The 18542-nt window shown below is 37.7% G+C and overlaps 1 protein-coding gene across 2 annotated transcripts in view; it reads left to right on the top strand.

Annotated features, from left to right (window-relative positions):
- MICU1 (mitochondrial calcium uptake 1) overlaps window positions 1-18542 on the top strand; it is a 219089-nt gene that overhangs the window by 32784 nt on the left and 167763 nt on the right. For both annotated transcript variants that reach the window (XM_027860205.1, XM_027860199.1), the window contains exons 2-3: window positions 7852-8013; window positions 16776-16938. In XM_027860205.1, coding sequence (XP_027716006.1) covers window positions 7853-8013; window positions 16776-16938 — 324 coding nt within the window. In that variant the 5' untranslated portion in view covers window position 7852. The remainder of the gene's footprint in view (window positions 1-7851; window positions 8014-16775; window positions 16939-18542) is intronic.

The raw sequence follows: 18542 nt of genomic DNA, 5'->3' as shown, positions 1-18542 counted from the left end.
TGTCATTTTTTTTTTAATGTTAGGAGGTATCTAGCGCTTGTTTTTTTTAATCTTTGTCCTTATTTAAGTCATGAAACATGTTTCTACTAATGGGAAATACTGTCAGCCTGGGCTTGGCTTCTGAGGTGTGAACACCCTGCATTCTATCAGCAATGCCACTTTGACGTGTGAAAGGGTTTCTTTTATAGACCTAAACATTAATTGGCAGTGTACCTTGGCAAGTCATCCTGAGGTAGCATTATGTAGGGGAAATTCTGCTGATTTGAAGTCAGAAAACCTGAGTTCATAACTAGCTCTGCCACTTAGTACTTGTATAATTTTGAACATTCCACTTAAAGTCTTAGTTTTTTCAACTAGAAAGCCGAGATGATAATATCTTATAAAGTGATTGTAAATGGCAAATGAGATTATGTATGCAGTGTACTTTGATAAACCATAAAGTGTTATTTAAAGTGGTCTATCATTTTTCCCCTAGCCTCTACAATGTAGAACTTTTGAATTTGGGGCAGCTCGTGGAAATAATTTGAATATATAGTTTTAATTGCTTTAGTGTGGTTGGGTTCTACAATATTGTTGCTTTCCAGTGCTGTATAGTGATTCCAAAGAAATCTATGTTTATAGTTTAGCTAGTAATAATATTAATACCAATATTGGTAATACTGTTATTTATATAAAACTTTAAACTCTGCAAGACATTTGGCTTCCATTATCTATTTAATCATCACAACAGCCTCGTAAGGCAGGTGCTGCAGTTATCACCTCCATTTTAAAGATGAAATAATTAAGACTGAGGGAGGTTGAGTGACTCAACCATAACTAGTGTCTCGTAAAGTTATGTTTTGACCCTCTTCCTCCCAAAGACTTGAGCATGTTTACATACTAACTACAATGAAATAAACAGAGATGGAATGGATCTTAAGGATCATTTAGCTCAACCTAGTGGACAGTTGGTCTGTAGGAGGGTCTCTAGGATCATGCCACATAACAGTTGATTGAAGAAACTGAGGATGTTTAGCCTAGGGAAGTGAAGACTTGTGGAGTTGAGGTAGTTCGTTTCAAATATTTGAAGGACTGTGATGTGAAGGAGTCAGGCATGTCCTGTTTGATTCCAAAAGTAAGAACTATGGGTAGTAGTGTTTTTACACTTTACTTCTTTCTACATATTTTTTGATCCTGCTACACTGGCCTTCTGGCTGTTTCTTGCACAGGACCAGCCGTCCATCAATGCTGTGCCTTTGCCCTGTCAGTCCCCCGTGACTGAAATCCTCTTTCTCTCCTCAGCTCTACCTCCTTGTTTCCCTGCTATCAAGATTCTGCTCAAATTTTACCTCCTGTAGGAGGCCTTTTCTGGTTCTTTTCCCCATTTCTTTCCCATCCTCCACCCCTTCTCCAGTAGTGTTTTTTATCTGCAATTATCTTCCATTTACACTGTATGTACAGTCTTGCTTGTATGATTTTTTGGCGTGTTTTCTCATGTATCTCTAGTATTTGGCACAGTGCCTATAACATGGTAAGCACTTAATAAATACTTGTTGACCAAATGACTGACTTGTGTGTATTTTAGAGGGATTGTTTTTTTGTTTGTTTGTTTTTAAATATTGTTGAACCAGGATTCTGGGAAGTATAAAGCTTTTCTATGGGTCAGTCCTTCAGATACTTGAAGTCAGCTATCATATTCCAAGTTTTCTCTTCTCTTGGCTAAACATTCCTTTCCCATTTTTACATGACATGAACCTGAGACCCATATCATCCTAGTTGCCTTCTTTTAGACATTCTTCAGCTTATTAATGACCTTCCTAGAATATCACGCCCAGAGTTGTACTTTAAATATCTTCTGACCAGGGCAAAGTGGGACATTGACCATTCTCGTCCTAGACATTCTGTATGTCCGTCTGTTTCTCAAGAAAATTATCTTTTTTTTTTTTAATTTGAGTTCCAAATTCTTTTCCTCCCTGGGCCAGAAAATTCTGTAACAAAAGTCACTGAGAGCTCCAAGCATGATTACTCAACATACTAGGGAGTCCAAGAGTCCCTAATTAATTGGGACAGTCAAGGACCTTTACTGCTAGAGGGTGGCTGGTATTTATACAGATTGAGAGCACACTAAAAATAGAATGAGGCAGTACAATTTCTTGATTGGCTAACACCAGAAAGAGGGGAGGGGAACTCTATGATTGGTTGAGGGACATGCACATAAATCATTAAGTGCAAGTTTTTCTCAGTAAAGGCATTCTACCTGCCAAGGAAGTTATGGTTTTGAAGCAAAAGTCACTAGGGGGTGGACAGCAGTGATTCATTGGGGTGAGAGGTATTGAACCAGCAACTGAACCATATTACCTTATTAAAAGCAAGTTACAGAGTGGTAGGGGAGTGAGTAGTATACTACACTTTTATTACATGTCTTATATTACACTCTTATTGTACTCTTATATTACATGCCTAACAATATGAATCTAGTTGATAAAATATAAGTAATAAAATTATCTACCATGGTGGATCATTTATAGCTCTTATTCTAACAGTATTAACATACATAAGTAACTTAAACTTAATCCTATTCTGCTTAATTCATTAATACAATCACTGATGTTCATCAAATCACAGTGAACTGAATGAATGCTGATTAATTTGAGTGGGGGGGTGATCAAAATTATCTTCACACCTCTGAGAAAGCAAGCAATCTGATATCAATGACACGTGTGAAATCAGGCAAAACTTATTTCCAAAAAAGAAAAGCAAGAAAAATAAAGTTAAAAATATACTTCAATGTTTATTCAAGTTCATCTCTTTCTGGATATGGATAGCATTTTTTCATCCTGAGTCCTTTGGAATTGTCTTGGATCATTGTATTGATCAGAACAGCTAAGTCTTTCACAGTTGATTATCATTATAATATTGCTCTACTGTATATAATGATCTGGTTTTTCTCACTTCCCGTTGTATCAGTTCATGTAAGTCTTCCCATGTTTTTCTGAAATCATCTCCCTTTGTCATTTCTTATAGCATAATAATATTCTGTCAAAATCATATGCCACATCTTGTTCAGCCATTCCCCAATTGATGAACATCTCCTCAATTTGCAGTTCTTTGCCACTGCAAAAAGAGCTGCTGTAAATATTTTTGCCCATATAGGTCCTTTTCCTTTTTTCTTTGATCTTTTTGGATTACAGACCTAGTAGTGGTATTACTGGGTCACAGGGCATGCATAGTTTTATAGCCCTTTAGGCATAGTTCCAAATTGTCTTCCAGAAAGGTTGGTCTAGTTCATAACTCCACCAACAGTTTATTAGCCTATTTAGTTTCTCTCATCCTCTCTAGCATTTGTCATTACTAATAAGTGTGAGGTGGTAGTAACTCAGAGTTCTTTTAATTTGCATTTCTCTAATTATTAGTGATTTTGAGCATTTTTCACATGACTATAGATAACTTTGATTTCTTCTTCTGAAAACTGCTGATTCATATCGTTTTATCATTTATCATTTGGGGAATGGTTCTTATTTTTATGAATATGATTCTGTTCCCTATATATATGAGAGATAAGGTCTTTATCAGAGAAACTTGCTTTAAAATTTTTTTGTGATTGTATGTGGTATCTTTTAGCAAAATATAGTTTCCCTCATTTATCTCTTTTAACTAGGTCTGTTTTTGCTTTTGCTTTGTCTCAGTTCATGATTGCACTTCAGCTGAAGCATAATAGATTCTGTGTCAGCCCTTTATTTTAAATCTGTGTATATATTTCTGTTTCAAGTGTGTCTCTTTTAAACAACATATTATCAGATTGTTGTTTCTAAACTGGAGCAGCTAGGTGGCACAGTGGATAGAGTGCTGGGCCTGGAGTCAGAAAGACCTAAGTTCTTATTCGGCCTCAGTGTGTGAGCCTGGGAAAGTTGCTTAAACCTGTTTGCCTCAGTTCTTCATCTGTAAAATGACCTGGAGAAAGAAATGTCAAACCACTCCAGTTTCTTTGTGAAAGAAACTCCAAAGGAGTTGGACATGACTGAAAACAGTTAAACGCAAAGAAAAAACAATTTCTAATCTATTCTGTTATCTACTTCTGTTTTATGGGTGAGCTCTTTCCATTCATGTTCATAGTTTGATTACTAGCCGTGTATTTCCCTCCATCCCATTTTCTTTTCTTTATCCTTCTCTCTTCTCTTGTCCCTCCTCAAAAGTCTGTTTTATTTCTGACCACTGCCTCTCTTAATCCACCCTTCCTTTTGTCATTCCCCCCTCCCCTTCCTCTTATTTCCTTCCCTTCCTGTTTCTCTGTTGGGTAAGTTAAATTTCTATACCCAACTGAGTGTGTATATATATTCTTTACTTTTTGAACCAATCTAATGAGAGTGAGGTTCAAGCACTATCTGCCACCCCCCTCATTTTCTCTTCTACTGTAAAAGGTTTTCATTGCATGCCTCTTTTATCTGAGAAAATTTTTCACATCCTATCTCTCCTTTTCCCCTTCTGCCTGATCATCCCTCTTTCTTACCTCTTCATTTTTTTTTGTTTTGATCATCCCAACATATATAACTCACATTCATGGCCTCTTTCTGTCTTCTAACTGCCCTAAAAATGATAAAAAATCTTAGAATTACATTTATCATTTTCCCATATAGAATTGTAAAGTTTAACTTTATTGAGTCCCTTATGATTACTCTTTCATATTTACCTTTTTATGCTTCTCTTGAGTCTTGTGTTTGAGTGCCAGATTTTATATTCAGCTCTGGTCTTTTTATCAGAAGTGATCGAAAGTCCTCCATTTTATTAAGTGTCCCTTTTTTCTCCTGAAAGATTATACAGTTTTGCTGAGTAGGTGATTCTTGGCTGTAATCTTAGCTCCTTTGCCTTCTGGAATATCATATTATAAGCCCTCTGCTCCTTTAATGTGGAAGCTGCTAAATATTATGTGATCCTTACTGGGGCTCCATGATATTTGAATTGTTTCTTGTAGGATGCTTACAATATTTTCTGCTTGACATGGGAGCTCTATAATTTGGCTCTGATATTCCTGGGAGTTTTCACTTTGGGATCTCAGGAGGTGATTGGTGGATTCTTTACATTTCTATTTTATACTCCATTTCTAAGATATTGGAGCAGTTTTCCTTGATAATTTCTTGATTTATGATGTCTAGGTTCTTTTTCTGATTCTGACTTTCATGTAGTCCAGTAATTCTTAGATTATCTCTCAGTCTGTTTTCTAGGTTAGTTGTTTTTCCAGTGAGATATTTCACATTTTCTTCTATTTTTTCATTCTTTTGATTTTGTTTTATTGCTTCCTGATGTCTTATGGAGTCATTAACTTCCACTTGCTCAATTCTAATTTTTAAGGAATTACTTTCTTCAGTGAGCTTTTGTCCTTTTTTTTTTCCATTTGGATAATTCTGCTTTTTAAGGAGTTCTTTTCTTAAGTGAATTTTTGTGCCTCTTTTCATTAGGCTTATGTTTTTTAAGGTACTTGTTTTCTTCAGTATGTTTTTGTGCCTCTTTTACCAAACTGTTAATTCTCTTTTCATAATTTTCTTACATCACTCTTAATTTTTCTCCATGTTTTCTTCTACCACCCTTATGTCTTTCTTTAACTCTTTCAGGAATTCTTGTTTGGCTTTTATCCATAAACATTTTTCTTTGAGGCATTGCTTGAAGCTGTTTTCACATTGTTGTCTTCTTCTGAGTTTGTGTCTTGTTCTTCCCTGCCACCATAGTAGCTTTTTATTGTCGTTACTGTTTTGTTACTGTTTATTCATTTCCCCAACCTATTTCTTGGCTTTGAACTTTTATGTTAAAGTTGGACTTTGCTTACCAGGGGGTTTGGAGGCACTGTCCCAAGCTTCAGGCTTTTTTGTGCTGATGTTTTCAGAGCTAGTTCTAGGAGTCTGCAAGTTTTTGGTGCTTCCAAGGTGGTGTGAGGAAGGGAGAGGTATGGTCCCTTAGAAGGGCTAGGAAGGGCCCCTGCCCCGCAGCTGCAAGCATTAGTATTCCTCTCTGTCTTGGAACTGCAACCAGGGCCGCTGCTTCCTTGTGATGGATCATAAGTGCTTTTTTTTGGCCTAGAATTGTGACCCAGAACTGCATATGGGCAGTAGAGTTCCAGCTGCACTAAATGCTAGCAAAGTGTCCCCTGTAATCTCTTTCTGATCAGTTAGTTGGCCTCCTTACTGTCTCTAGGCTGAGAGCTCCCAAAACTGCTGCTGCTGTCATAGCTGCCTCTCATGGCCCATAGCTGGTGCTGTTGCCACATAGGCTTCAGACTACAGACTTCTCCCACGGAACCCTTAAGTTGGCTTGGGCAGGAAAAAAATGACTCGCCCCAACTTTTTGTTGGCCTTGCCACTACAGAATTTTATTTGAGGTGTTATTTTAAAGTTGTTTGAAGGGGAATGTTGGGAGAATTCAAATAGCTTGCTGCCGCCCCTCTACCTTCTTGGTTCCACCCCCATTGTGGCTCTTTTAGTGTTACTTTGTATTATTTAAGTTGCGTTTGCTTTGTTGGCTTCCATAGAGCCCTGGTAACAACAACCACAATAAAGAGGGCCTACAGTATAACCTTGAGAGTATAAGTCCAGAAAAGTATGCTAGGGTCAGATAAGAAAGGGCCTTAAAATGTACACCAAATAGCATTTGAATTTTATCTTGTAAGTATTGGGAGCCACTCTAAGCTGTTAGTGCCTTACCCTCTGGGATCATCTTCATTCTGTTTTGTATATATACAGGCAATCCTCAACATCTTCATGCATTTAACTTTCAGGACATTCACATACACAGTTGTGGCTATGAGCAGTAGACAAAAAGTGAGAGGCACCATGCATGTAGGTTTGTGAGACCCCTGGTATCCTACTGGGCCCTTAACCAGTCTTGTTCACCCTAGAGCTGTAAAGAGCTCTGGTGCTTTCATTGGTATTTTCATTGTTTGCCTTTAAAACTCAGCTTTTGTATTGTAATTATGCCCCCAAAGCTCAGTGCAAGTTCTTTGGCCTCTTAAGCCCAAGCATTCCAAGTCAAGGATGCACTTAGTGAGAAAATAAAGGTGTTAGATAAACTTTGTGGGGGAATGTCTCCACCTGCTATTGGCTTCAAGTTTGGTGTTAAGGACTCCTTATATCTGCAAAAAAGAGGAAAGTATTTGTAAAAGTATTCCTAAAAGGGTCGGTTAATCTATTCTAGAAAGTGCTAAAATAATGTTTTAGCTGTGTGATGAGGGAATAGAAAAAGCAGCTAAGTTTGTGGGTAAATGAGGTGTTGCTCACCCAAGCAAGCTTCCTGCCTCCACCCTCCCCCCCCCCACTAGGTTTCCATCCATATTGGCCCCACGTGATATAGTTCCACTACAGAGCTGAAAGGGAGATTAGAAATGAAGAGTTGCTCCTTTCCCTTTTTTGCCTCAGGGTTCTTCTGATGTCTCAGCCCCTGCCCCTTCTGTCCTGGTTCAGCATTGCCTCTCCTCTCCCTTGCATGTTATAGGTTATTTCATAATTATTATGTTAGGAAAAGTGCATATTAATCAGAATTAATGTTTTGTAATAAAGATTTGTATGCAGAAAAGAAATGTTACAGTTTTTGGTGGTCAAGGAAACGTAATCCCTTATTTCCCATAGGTTCAATGTATCAACATTCTTGTGTTTTACTTTCACACCATCTTCTAGGAAGGTTACCCCTCATCTACTTTTCTGATCCACTGATTTACTTTTTAGTTTTTTAACCAACATCAAATCATTTTCACGATTATACTTTAAAGTATCATTTGAGGATTGGAAGTACTGATAAAAAGGATTTAATGAAAATTACACAAAAAATGAGCATTTTATGTTTTCTTATTTTTAACCATCAGAGAATAACATTTTTATTTTCTATCCGCAGGATGTTTTGTCTTCGTTTTTTCCCTGCTGTGGCAGGGCTGGCTATTGTTTCCCGAAGGTACCATGGCTCATCACATCTTACTCAGGGTAGGCGCCGATTGATGATGGTAGCTTTCGGGGGAACATCTGCAGTTGCAGCAAGCACAGGCCTCTTATGGAAAAGGTAGGTTTACTGTAGTAGCCAGTACTCTTTCTCTCTCTCTACTTTTATACCCTGAAGAAGCATTTTTCTGACCTCATTGTTATCATTCTTTGTTGTCAGTCGTTAAGTATTGCAGATATGCGTATGTGAAATAAAATGTCATAAAATCTAGCTGTCATTTGAGATTGAGTATACTCCAGATTTGTAGGCTGCCTGTACATATCCTCAGATGGTTTGGTGGGTTTTTTTCTCCAGATTAAAAATAATGGCAGCACTAATTTTAGTGACTCCTAAGATGAGTCATTTGGTGAGCCCTTGGTCACTGACCTCTTCTCTTGAGTCACTAGCCCCCTTATTATTTTGCTGATTGCACCCTAATTGGATTGTGCCCACCATACTGCCTTTGCTCCTACACAATGTTCAGCTGAACAAAGGTGGAGAAAATCATGTAACCATTCTGACTGGGTCCACTCAAATTTATGTTACACAACCTCAGCTGAGCCTTCATTGATGCTAGGAAATCGTACTGTACCTCCCTTTATCATCTCGCTATGCCACTCTCCACACAAACCTTTTCATCCCTGCTTAAACCTCCCATGGCTTCTCCTTCCCCTGTCCTCTTAGCTGAAAACTTGTCTCACATTCTACAGAAAAAATGGATGCCATTCACCATGACCTCCTTTTTCTTCCCTCTTCCTCATGTCGTATCACTTAGTTGTCTTCTGCCACTCTTTCCTCCTTTACCCCGTTCACATTATAAGGTGGACTTATTCCTTAGCAGGCTAACACCTCCACCTTTTCAAGTGATCCCATTCAGTCCCATTTCCTCCAACGTATTGCTCCCTCTGTCATCCTCACTCTTACTTATTTTCAATCTCTCTCTCTCTCATTACTGCCTCCTTCTCTACTGTCTATAAACATACCCATGTCTCCCCAATCCCTAAATTTTTTATTCTTGTCAAGGGCAACACCATTCAATCCCTTAGTCTCAAAATCCAGGTGCCATTCTCTACTCTTTAATATCTCCCCCCACCCCAATATCCGAGCTATACCAAGGCCTGTCAAATTCACCTCTCCAATACTCCCTTTTCTATCTTCTCATACAGCCAACGCTGTGGTTCAGGCCTTTATCACCTCACACCTGGATTATTGTAATAGCCCACTGGTGGGTCAGTCTGCCTCAAGTTTTTCCCTACTCCAATCCATCCTCTTTCTATTCAGCCACCAGAATGATTTTCCTAAAGCACAGGTCAATTATGACACTCCCCTACTCAATAAACTCCAGTGATTCTCTATCACCTCCAGGATCAAATACAAAAATCCGCTTTGGTGTTCAAAGCCCTTCATAACCTGTCACCCTCCTCCCTTTCCTTTCTTCTTACACTTTACTCCCCACTATGTACTCTAGCCTCCTGGCTGTTCCATGAACAAGACCCTCTCTCTCTCAGCTCTGGGCATTTTCTCTGGCATTCCTCCATGCCTGGAATGCTCTTCCTCCTCATCCCCACCTACTGCTTTCCTTGGCTTCCTTTAAGTCCCAACTAAAATCCCCTTTTGTACAAGAAGCATTTCCTAACCCCTTTAAGTTCTAGTGCCTTCCTTCTGTTAATTATTTCCTATTTAGCCCATATATAGCCTATTTGTACATTTGTTTCCATGTTGTCTCCCATTAGATTATAAACTCCTTGAGGTCAGAGACTGTCTTCTACCTATTTTTGTATCTCTATAACTTAGCATAGTGCCTGGCACATAAGTAGGTGCTGAATAAATGTTTATTGACTTAGTCACCAAAAATGGTGCCTGAGTCACCATTTTTTGTGATATTTGTCATCCAGTCTTTTTCCCTTTCTCAGTATCAGGAGCTAAAATTTCAGTTTAAGTGTTGTGGTCAGGAACTGTACTTATTTATTGTGAATTTTCCCCTCTTGTTTCTTAGAGTGATGTCACTCCTGCGTCTTTATCTGATCCATGGCTCTTAGTTCTGTTCCTGTTTTAAAGGTGTTGTCTTATAGCTCAACCTCTTTTTTTTTTTTAAATAGTAAAGCCCTTATTTTTTGTTAAGAATAGCATTTTGAAAATAAAACACATCTGCCCATGCTTTACAACCTTCTTAATTTGTATTCTTAAATACAGTCATTTATGGTATACACTGATTGTCTTGAAAATTCTTTAAAGATGTTCTTTTTAGGTATGCAACACTCAGCAACGGGGTGGGGATGGAGGGGGAAAGTATATTAGAAAACACATTAATACATTTAATAAATATATATTATCTATCAAATGTGAGCATCTGCTCTTAATTAATAAAAAGCACCTGCTGGATAACCCTGTAAGCTGGTATAATAATAGTCAAATTGTTTGATTATAAAAGCTACAGTGTTCCCTTTTTGCACAGCTTTTGGTTAGGCCCAAGGCACAAAACTCAACAGTCACCAGCCAAGAGGAGACAACCTGGTTAATTCTGAGTGAAAAAAGCACCCTTTCAAAGACAATTAAGCAGTACCTTTTTCCAGAATCAAGGGGGGTGCCCAGAGGCCCCTGGGGTATGCACAGAACCCACAGCTTCATCTGATTTCTCATAAACCATGGAATAGCCACATTTTAAATACTGCAACATTTCATCACAAAGTTTGAAAGCGCTATAGGGTTTCAGAATTGCTGTTCCTGCCCTACTCGCACCCCTCTCCCCCCATCTGCAGAGAGAAAACTGGGATGAATTCAGTTTTATACTGAAAAGGGACATGGTGGCTTTTTTGGCCCCAAAATGGCTTCTGATAACTTTAATGCTGAAATATTTATAATTTGTGCTTCCAACTGTGTGTTTTAATCATGGATGTGCTACTTGTAGGCCATTTTACTCAAAGTTAAAAATAAACACATCTTATTTACACAAATAATAAAGGGAGGTGCCATAATAAAGGAAATGCCTTGTCACACTTTGCTTTCTGGGGCAGTTGCTGTCATAGACTATGGCCAGGCAAAGATCTTTGTATGAGTCATGTGAAGTTATTAGGCAAACAATGATCCTCTCTTTTCTGGGATTATCACTCCTCTACCCCAAATTACAATTTGTTCATTCCCATCTTTAAACCTTACCAAAAACAGAACCTTAAAAACATATCTGATAACTGTCTGAAATAAAATTGTCCAAGGCCTAGAAACATTCTCTTTTTATTGTAGTGAATGTTACTTTCCAGCAGTAGCATTTACAAAGAGAAACCATTCCTGCCATCAGGGCCATAGTCACCTTAGACATTTTGATAACAACAGCTCAACCTCTTAAAGGAGGTAGAATGATAGAACTTCTGTGTATTCACTATGCTGTGAGGGAACTATGCATTCTTCAGGGCTGATGCCATTGTGAGCAGACTAGTGCTAGATGCTTAAGAAATGGTACCTGCTTGAATTCTAGTTTGGAATGTGATGAACACACTGGTAAATCTCTTGTATGGATTGCACAGTTATCCCATGCCATAATTTTGCCATCTGATCACAGCTTTTCAATTCAGTAGTAAAGCAGCAGTCATCTTTTAGTCTTGGGGGAAGAAGGTCTAGATTGTCTGGTCCTGGTAGCTCTTGGTCAACAGTAATCCCATGGACCCTTGGATGAACAAGATAATTTGGGGAATTTTCGTAGAGATTTGGCAGGCTCAGATCTATGATTTGGTCTAGAACTTGTGAAAATTCTGGATGTATGCTAGAGTGATCTGCTTCCTAGATGCCAAATTTAAAGCATTGTGGGTTTTGAGAGGGATAGCCCACTGTTAGGAGGGACTCACATCTTGCCTTCTCCAGTCTGGACTAATCATAACCTAAACCTGTGGATTGGGTCAGAACTGGACTGGATTCAGTATTCTTCGTTCTCTATCTATGGCATGTGGGATAGCAAAAGTGAGAAAGATGGCAATGTGGGGGAAATGTTTTCTTTTTTTAAAGAAATTCCCTACAAAATTAAAAGCAGCTTATTGGGCCTTTACCAAAGTACTAGTATTCTAAAGTATTAACCTTTCATTAGCAGTTCAGGTTGCTTTAGCTATTTGAGTGAAACCTAATCTCCCTTAATATTAGTCTAAGATTATGTCCAGTTTATCCTTTATATATCTTATTACATATAATTCTTTGCATGTTGTCTCCTCTTTTAGATTATGAGCTCCTTAAGAGATGTCTTTTGCCTTTCTTTTTATCTGTAGCTCTTAGCACAGTGCCTGGCACATAGTAGACACTTATTAAATACTTGTTGATGTGACTTGACTTCCCTGTTACTATGCTGTAAAGCATATGGATGTACTGTCCTTGTAGTTAATCTGTCTTTATGGCGAAGTGGTTAGGGCTCTGGGCCTGGAGTCAGAAACACTTGAGTTACAATCTAGCCTCATACATTTAGAGGTTGTGTCATCCTGGAAAAGTTACTTAATACTGTCTGCCTCTTTCCTCAACTATAAAATGGGGATGATAATAATAGCACCTACTTCCCAGGGTTGTTGTAAGGATAGATCAGGATAATTTTTTAAATAATATTTTTTCTCCAGTTACATATAAAGACAATTTTAACATGAGTTCCAAATTTTCTGTCTTCCTCCCTTACCTCCCCTCTCTGTGAGATGGTAAGCAATTTGATATAGGTTATATCATGGTTAATCATGTAAAACATATTACCATATTGGTCATATTGTGAAGAAGACACAGGCAAAGGAAAAAAAAGACACACACAAAAATACAGATAGTGAAAAATAGTATGCTTCAATTTACATTCAGACTCCCATCAGTTCTTTCTCTAGAAGAGGATAGCATTTTTCATCATGAGTCCTTTGGAATTGTCTTGGATCATTGTATTGCTGAGAATAGGTAAGTCATTCACCTTATTGCTGTTACTGTGTACAGTGTTCTCCTGGTTCTGCTCAATTCACAAACAAGCTAATATTTGCAAAGTACTTTGTAATTCTTAAAGCACTATATAAAAGCTGTTATCTAATTTTCTTCCAAATAAACCTAGATGTATTTCTAAATACTTAGGTTTTGTTTTATCATCATTTAAGTCCGTTATTATCTGTTGACTTCCTATTTTTCAGTAGTGCTAAAGGGTGCAGATTTCTTTTGAGTAATTTGGTTTTGGGTCCATTGGAAAATGGCATCATTCAAATAAAAGTAAATGATCTCATGGGGGAAAATAAATGAAAAGAAGTCTTGCCCTATAACTGAGCAGAAACATAGTGTCAAGAACCAGCCCAGAATGTGATCTTCTGCATATATGAATTTTCTTTTTAAAAATACTTGAAGCCCAAGAAATCTAATGATTCAAGAATTGTGCTTTCTTAATTGTATTAGCAAATAAACTACATTGACTTGTATAGACAACATATATATACATAAGGTAATATGGATAACTAAAGTCTTGTTTGTGGAAGAGACAGGAAGCCAGTGTCACTGGGTTGAAGGGTATGTGGTGTGAAGTAAGGTGTAAGAAGACTGGGAAAGTAGAAGGGGTCTAGGAAGGGCTTTGAACAACAAGCAGAGGATTTTGTATTTGATCCTGGAAATCATAGAGAATCATAGGAGTTTATTGAGTAGGGGGGTGACATTGTTGGACCTGAAGTTTAAGAAAATCGCTCTGTTGCCTGAATAGGTTGATAGGTTGGAGTGGGGAAAAATTTGAGGCAGGCAGACTCACCTGAAGGCTACTTCAGTACTCCAGAAATGAGGTGATGAAGGCCTGCATCAGAATAGGGGCAGTGTCAGGGGAGAGAAAAGGACAAATTTGAGAGATATTGCAAAGGTAAGCTGACAGGCCTTGGCAACAGAATCATTGGACTACCTGAAAACCATGACTAAGAAAAGAGCTTAGACATCATATTTCAAGAAATCTTAAAACTGCCTAGTTCTTTTAGAGCTAGAGGGCAAAGTAGAAATAGAAACGACCCACTGGTTATCTTCTGAAAGAAACCTCAAAATTAAAACTCCTAAGAATGTTCTAGACAAAATCCTGAGCTTCCAGGTCAAAGAAAAAATACTTAAAAGGCCAGAAAGATTTCAAATACTGAAGATCCATAGTCAAGATTATACAAGATTTAGCAGTTAACCATTTTAAAAGAGCAGAGAGCTTTGAATGCGATATTCCAGAAGGTAAAGGATGTAGCCTTACAACCAAGAATAATTTACCTAGCAAAACTGAGTATGATCCTGTAGGGGAAAAATAATCTTCAATGAAATAGAGGACTCCTAGGGATTCCTGATAAAAAGACCTGAGTTGTGTAGAAACTTGGAAGTTCAAACATGGGAGTGAAGAGAATCATAAAAAGGTAAACACAGATGAACAATGATAAAGGATAAACTTTACATTCTAGTGTGGGAAGATGATACACGTCTCCATTGAACTCTACCTTCATCAGGGATCATAGAAGTAATCAAATTAGACCAAAGACCTGGAATGGTTCTGTTATGTCTTGATGATCTTAAAAGGAGAATGAGAAGAGGGGGGATGAGGAATTCACTAGGAGGGAAGGGAGAAAAAGGTTAAAGAAAAGTATCTCACATAACCAGGGTGCAAAAGTGGATATCTGTGCAAAGAAGGAGGAGGAGGAGGAGGTCCATGGCTGACATTTAAATTTCACTCTCATCTGAACTGATCAAAAGAAATAAGAATACAGATATACACACATGCACAGGTACAAATATACATCTCACTTAACCGGGGAAATGGGAGGGAAAGGGGAGAAGGGGGAATTAGAAGAATAGATTAAGAAAGGGATTAGTTTTAAGCAAAACAAACCCTAAAGGACATACAAAAACATTTGTAGCTCTTTGAGGTAGCTAAGAATGAGAATTTGAAATGATGTCTAATAATTGGGGAATGGCTGAATAAGTAATGGTATGCAAATCTGGTAGAATACTGTTGTACTGTAAGAAATGATGAAGGGGATGGTTTTGGAGAAATGTGGGAAGATTGGTATGAACTGATACAGAGGGAAGTAAACAGAACTAAGAGAACAGTTTATGTAATGACAGCAATATTGTAGAGACTGAAAACCTTGAAAGACCTAGGAAGACTGATCAGTGTCGTGATCAGCTCCAATTCCAGAGGACTAACAATGGAACATGATACCTACCTCCTGATAGGTGAAGGACATAGGGCAGAATCGCGCGCGCGCGCACACACACACACACACACACACACACACACACACCACGTGACCAATTTGGAAATTTGTTTTGCTTGACTTTACATGTTTGTAATAAGGGTTTTGTTTTTCTTTAGTTCTCAATTGGAGGGTGAGTTGGAAAGAAGATAGGTTTTTGCTAATTCAAAAATAATTTTAAAAATAAATTCTTGTTCTGCTCACTTCATTTTATATTAATTTATACAAGTCTCTCAAGGTTTCTAAATCTGACACAATAATACTCCATTACCTTCATTTATCACAATTTTTTGATTATTCCTGAACTAATGAGCATTTCTTTAGTTTCTAGTTCTTTGCTAGAAGTTCTTTGCTATTGTGAAGATTTTGGTACATATTAGTCCTTTTCTATTTTCTTTGGTCTCTCTAAGGTATAAGCCTAACATAGTGGCATTGCTGGGTCAGAGTGTATACATAGTTCTGTAATTCAAGGAATATTTCTAAATTGTTTCCCAGAATGCCTAGACTAATTCACAGTGTCACTAAAATGTTATTAATTTTATTGTTTTCCCATAGCCCTTCCAGTAATGTCATCTTCCTTTTTTTGTCATCTTTGCCAAACTGATGACTGTGAAACAAAGTCTCAGCAATGTTCCCATTTGCATTTTTCTTACTAGAGATTTGGAATATTTTTTCACATGATTGTTAAGAGCTTGGATTTCTTCTTGTAAGAAATTCCTGTCCATGCCCTTTGATCATTTATCTGTTGGGGATATCTCTTATTATATACTTGAATTACTTACCTATATATTGAATTTTTATCAGAGAAACTCATTGCAAAGATTTCTTTTCTCCTTCTAATTGTTTCCCTTCTAATTTTAACCACATTGATTTTGTTGGTGCAAGAAGATAGTAAGGATAGGGACCATACCTATTATTTCATTGGTATATGGCATTCCAAAGGGAGGAAAACTTCCTCTACCAGTGTAGGTCAGCACCTTCTGTACAACTTAGAATTTTAATAAACAAAAGCTTTTGCAAAAAAATTCAATTTTATGTAATCAGAATTGTCCATTTTATCTTCTGTGATACTTTCAGTCCCTAGTTTGGTCAAGAACTGTTACCTGTTCATCATTTGTTCTTTGACCCAAAAATTCTTTATGATTAAATTATTTAGACTTCATTATTGAATTCTTTCTTCAATGCTCTTTGTTGGTTGTAATTTTTATTATATCATGATTAGTCAGGGATGTATTTAATATTTCTCCTTTTCTTCATTTGTTTGTGGTTTTAATGCCCTAACCTGTGATAACTTTTCATAAAGGTGCCAAACACACATGAGAAAGGTGAGAGACCACTAAGGACTAAGGTAGTCAAAAAAGACTTAATAGAAAAGGGAGAATAAATTTTTGACAGTCTTTGACTTGACAGAAGAAAGAACTTGACACACATGGCATTCATTGTTCTTAAAGTTGACAAGAGCCTGTAATGTTAAGGATCTCAGTTATGTTCAGAGTATTAGTTATGTTTATGTATAGACACTAGATTTTTTTTTTAAAGCAAAAGATCTATTTCTGTTGATCCTATTACTTCTATGGGTGGGTCCTGTTTGATTTGTGTTATGTTTCCTGCTGATTAGATTAATCCATATTATGTTCTTGCCCATCACAGAGCCCATGCAGAATCTCCACCATCAGTAAAGGAAGACCTCAAGGATGACCATGAGGATGAGGACAATGGGGAGAATAAGGAGAAAGAACCCTGTAAAGACAGTCATATTCATGATCTGCCCGAAGAGAAAAAGAAGCAGCGTTCTGGATTCAGGGACCGAAAGGTATTGGGAAAAAAAGAGTGTGGACTCTTTGTTGAGGTGTCACTGTGCACTTTTTACTATCCTGCATACTGTAGTTGAATGCTATGCCTGAAATGTCTATTTTAAATGTAATATGTATTTCATGTACTCCATTCTCCCACTTCCAAAATGCTTGTTTTTTCCTGTTTACCTCTCATTAAGCCAAAAATATTGAAGCAATGTGAAATACTTAACTTGTAGGTCAGAACTAGTGCCAAGAGTGTCTCATATTTTCTTCTTCTTTCTGATCTGTACTTAATTTGACTTCTGAAGTTTAATCTGTTACTTAATGGAATTAAATGACAATAAATACCATGGTACTTATTATCTTGTGCTTTCACTCTGCTCGTGATTTGCAATGTCAAGTTTTAATTATGAATAGACCCCCTTTAGCAAAATATAAAAGGGGATCATCAATGTTTGTACTCTGTACTTGTGTGTGAAGTTCTTCTGTCACCATCACCACCTGCTGTTATCATCACATGCACTTTTGTTGCAGAAAAGTTCCACCTTCTGCATCTTGTTAATGGCTAGTATTTTGGGGCTTGTTGAATTTAGTGACCAGGAGCTGGCAGTATAAAAATCAAAGTAATGACTTTCCTTCCTAGTTCATTCCCCATAAGCAATTTTCTACTCTTAAATCCAGATTTAAGAACCTTCCTCTCTTCATTTGTCCAACTAGTTTTACTGCTTCAAGATCGAATGTTTGGTTCTTTTTTTCCCCCTCTCTTTGGGAAATTTTAATTCGCTGTCAAGTTTGTTTGTGTGTTACTTCCCCTAGTAACTGGCAATTCAGTTTAATTCAGCAAGTATTTATGAAGTACCTTTTGTGTGCAAAGCGGTATGGTTGGGCAGCAGAAATGGATAGCCATGGAGGTGTAAGGGCCCTGAGAGGTCGCTGACTCCAATGGTCTCATTTTACAGATGACGTCCCGAGGCCCAGAGAAATCAGTTGACCTGGCCAAGGTCAAATAGGTAATAAGTGACAGAGCCAGGGTTTTAACCCAGTTATTCCTGTTCCAACCTTGGTATTCTTTTCCCTGCACTTAAGAGCCTTTGCCTTCAAGATTCTTCTATCATAAGGAGAGACAGTATGGGACTGATAAGGAAATGGAATTTCAATATGGGATAGCAGGAGTCCTAACAACTGGAAGGAGAAGGAAAAGCCTTGAACTGACCCTTGAAAAGAGCTAGGAACACAGCTGTGGAGGTGAGGGGAATAAAGGCATTTCTGGCATAGGGGGTAGCCTATGCAAAGTCATACAGAAGGGAAATGAAACGTTCTGTATACAGAATAGCAAAAAAAGCCACTGCACCCAAAAATACAGTGTATGAAAGAAAGGAAATTAAAATAAATCTGGAAAAGTAACCTGGAGTCAAATTGTGAAGGACTTCTTATAACAAACAAGAGTTTCTATCTTAACGTAAAGACAGTAGGAAACCTCTGGAGCTTTTTGAGCAGAGAGTGGCAGTATCAATTGGTAGTTGTATGGAGACTGGATTGACAAACAGAAAGACTGGAAGCAGGGAGATCAGTTAGGAAACTATTGTAAAGGGATGAAATGAAGTTCTATGTCACAGGTTAA

The sequence above is a fragment of the Vombatus ursinus genome, unplaced genomic scaffold (genome assembly GCF_900497805.2).
Source record: "Vombatus ursinus unplaced genomic scaffold, bare-nosed wombat genome assembly UNPS02000749.1, whole genome shotgun sequence".
NCBI classification, from domain to species: Eukaryota; Metazoa; Chordata; class Mammalia; order Diprotodontia; family Vombatidae; genus Vombatus; species Vombatus ursinus.
This window is presented reverse-complemented; position numbering and strand designations above follow the sequence as displayed.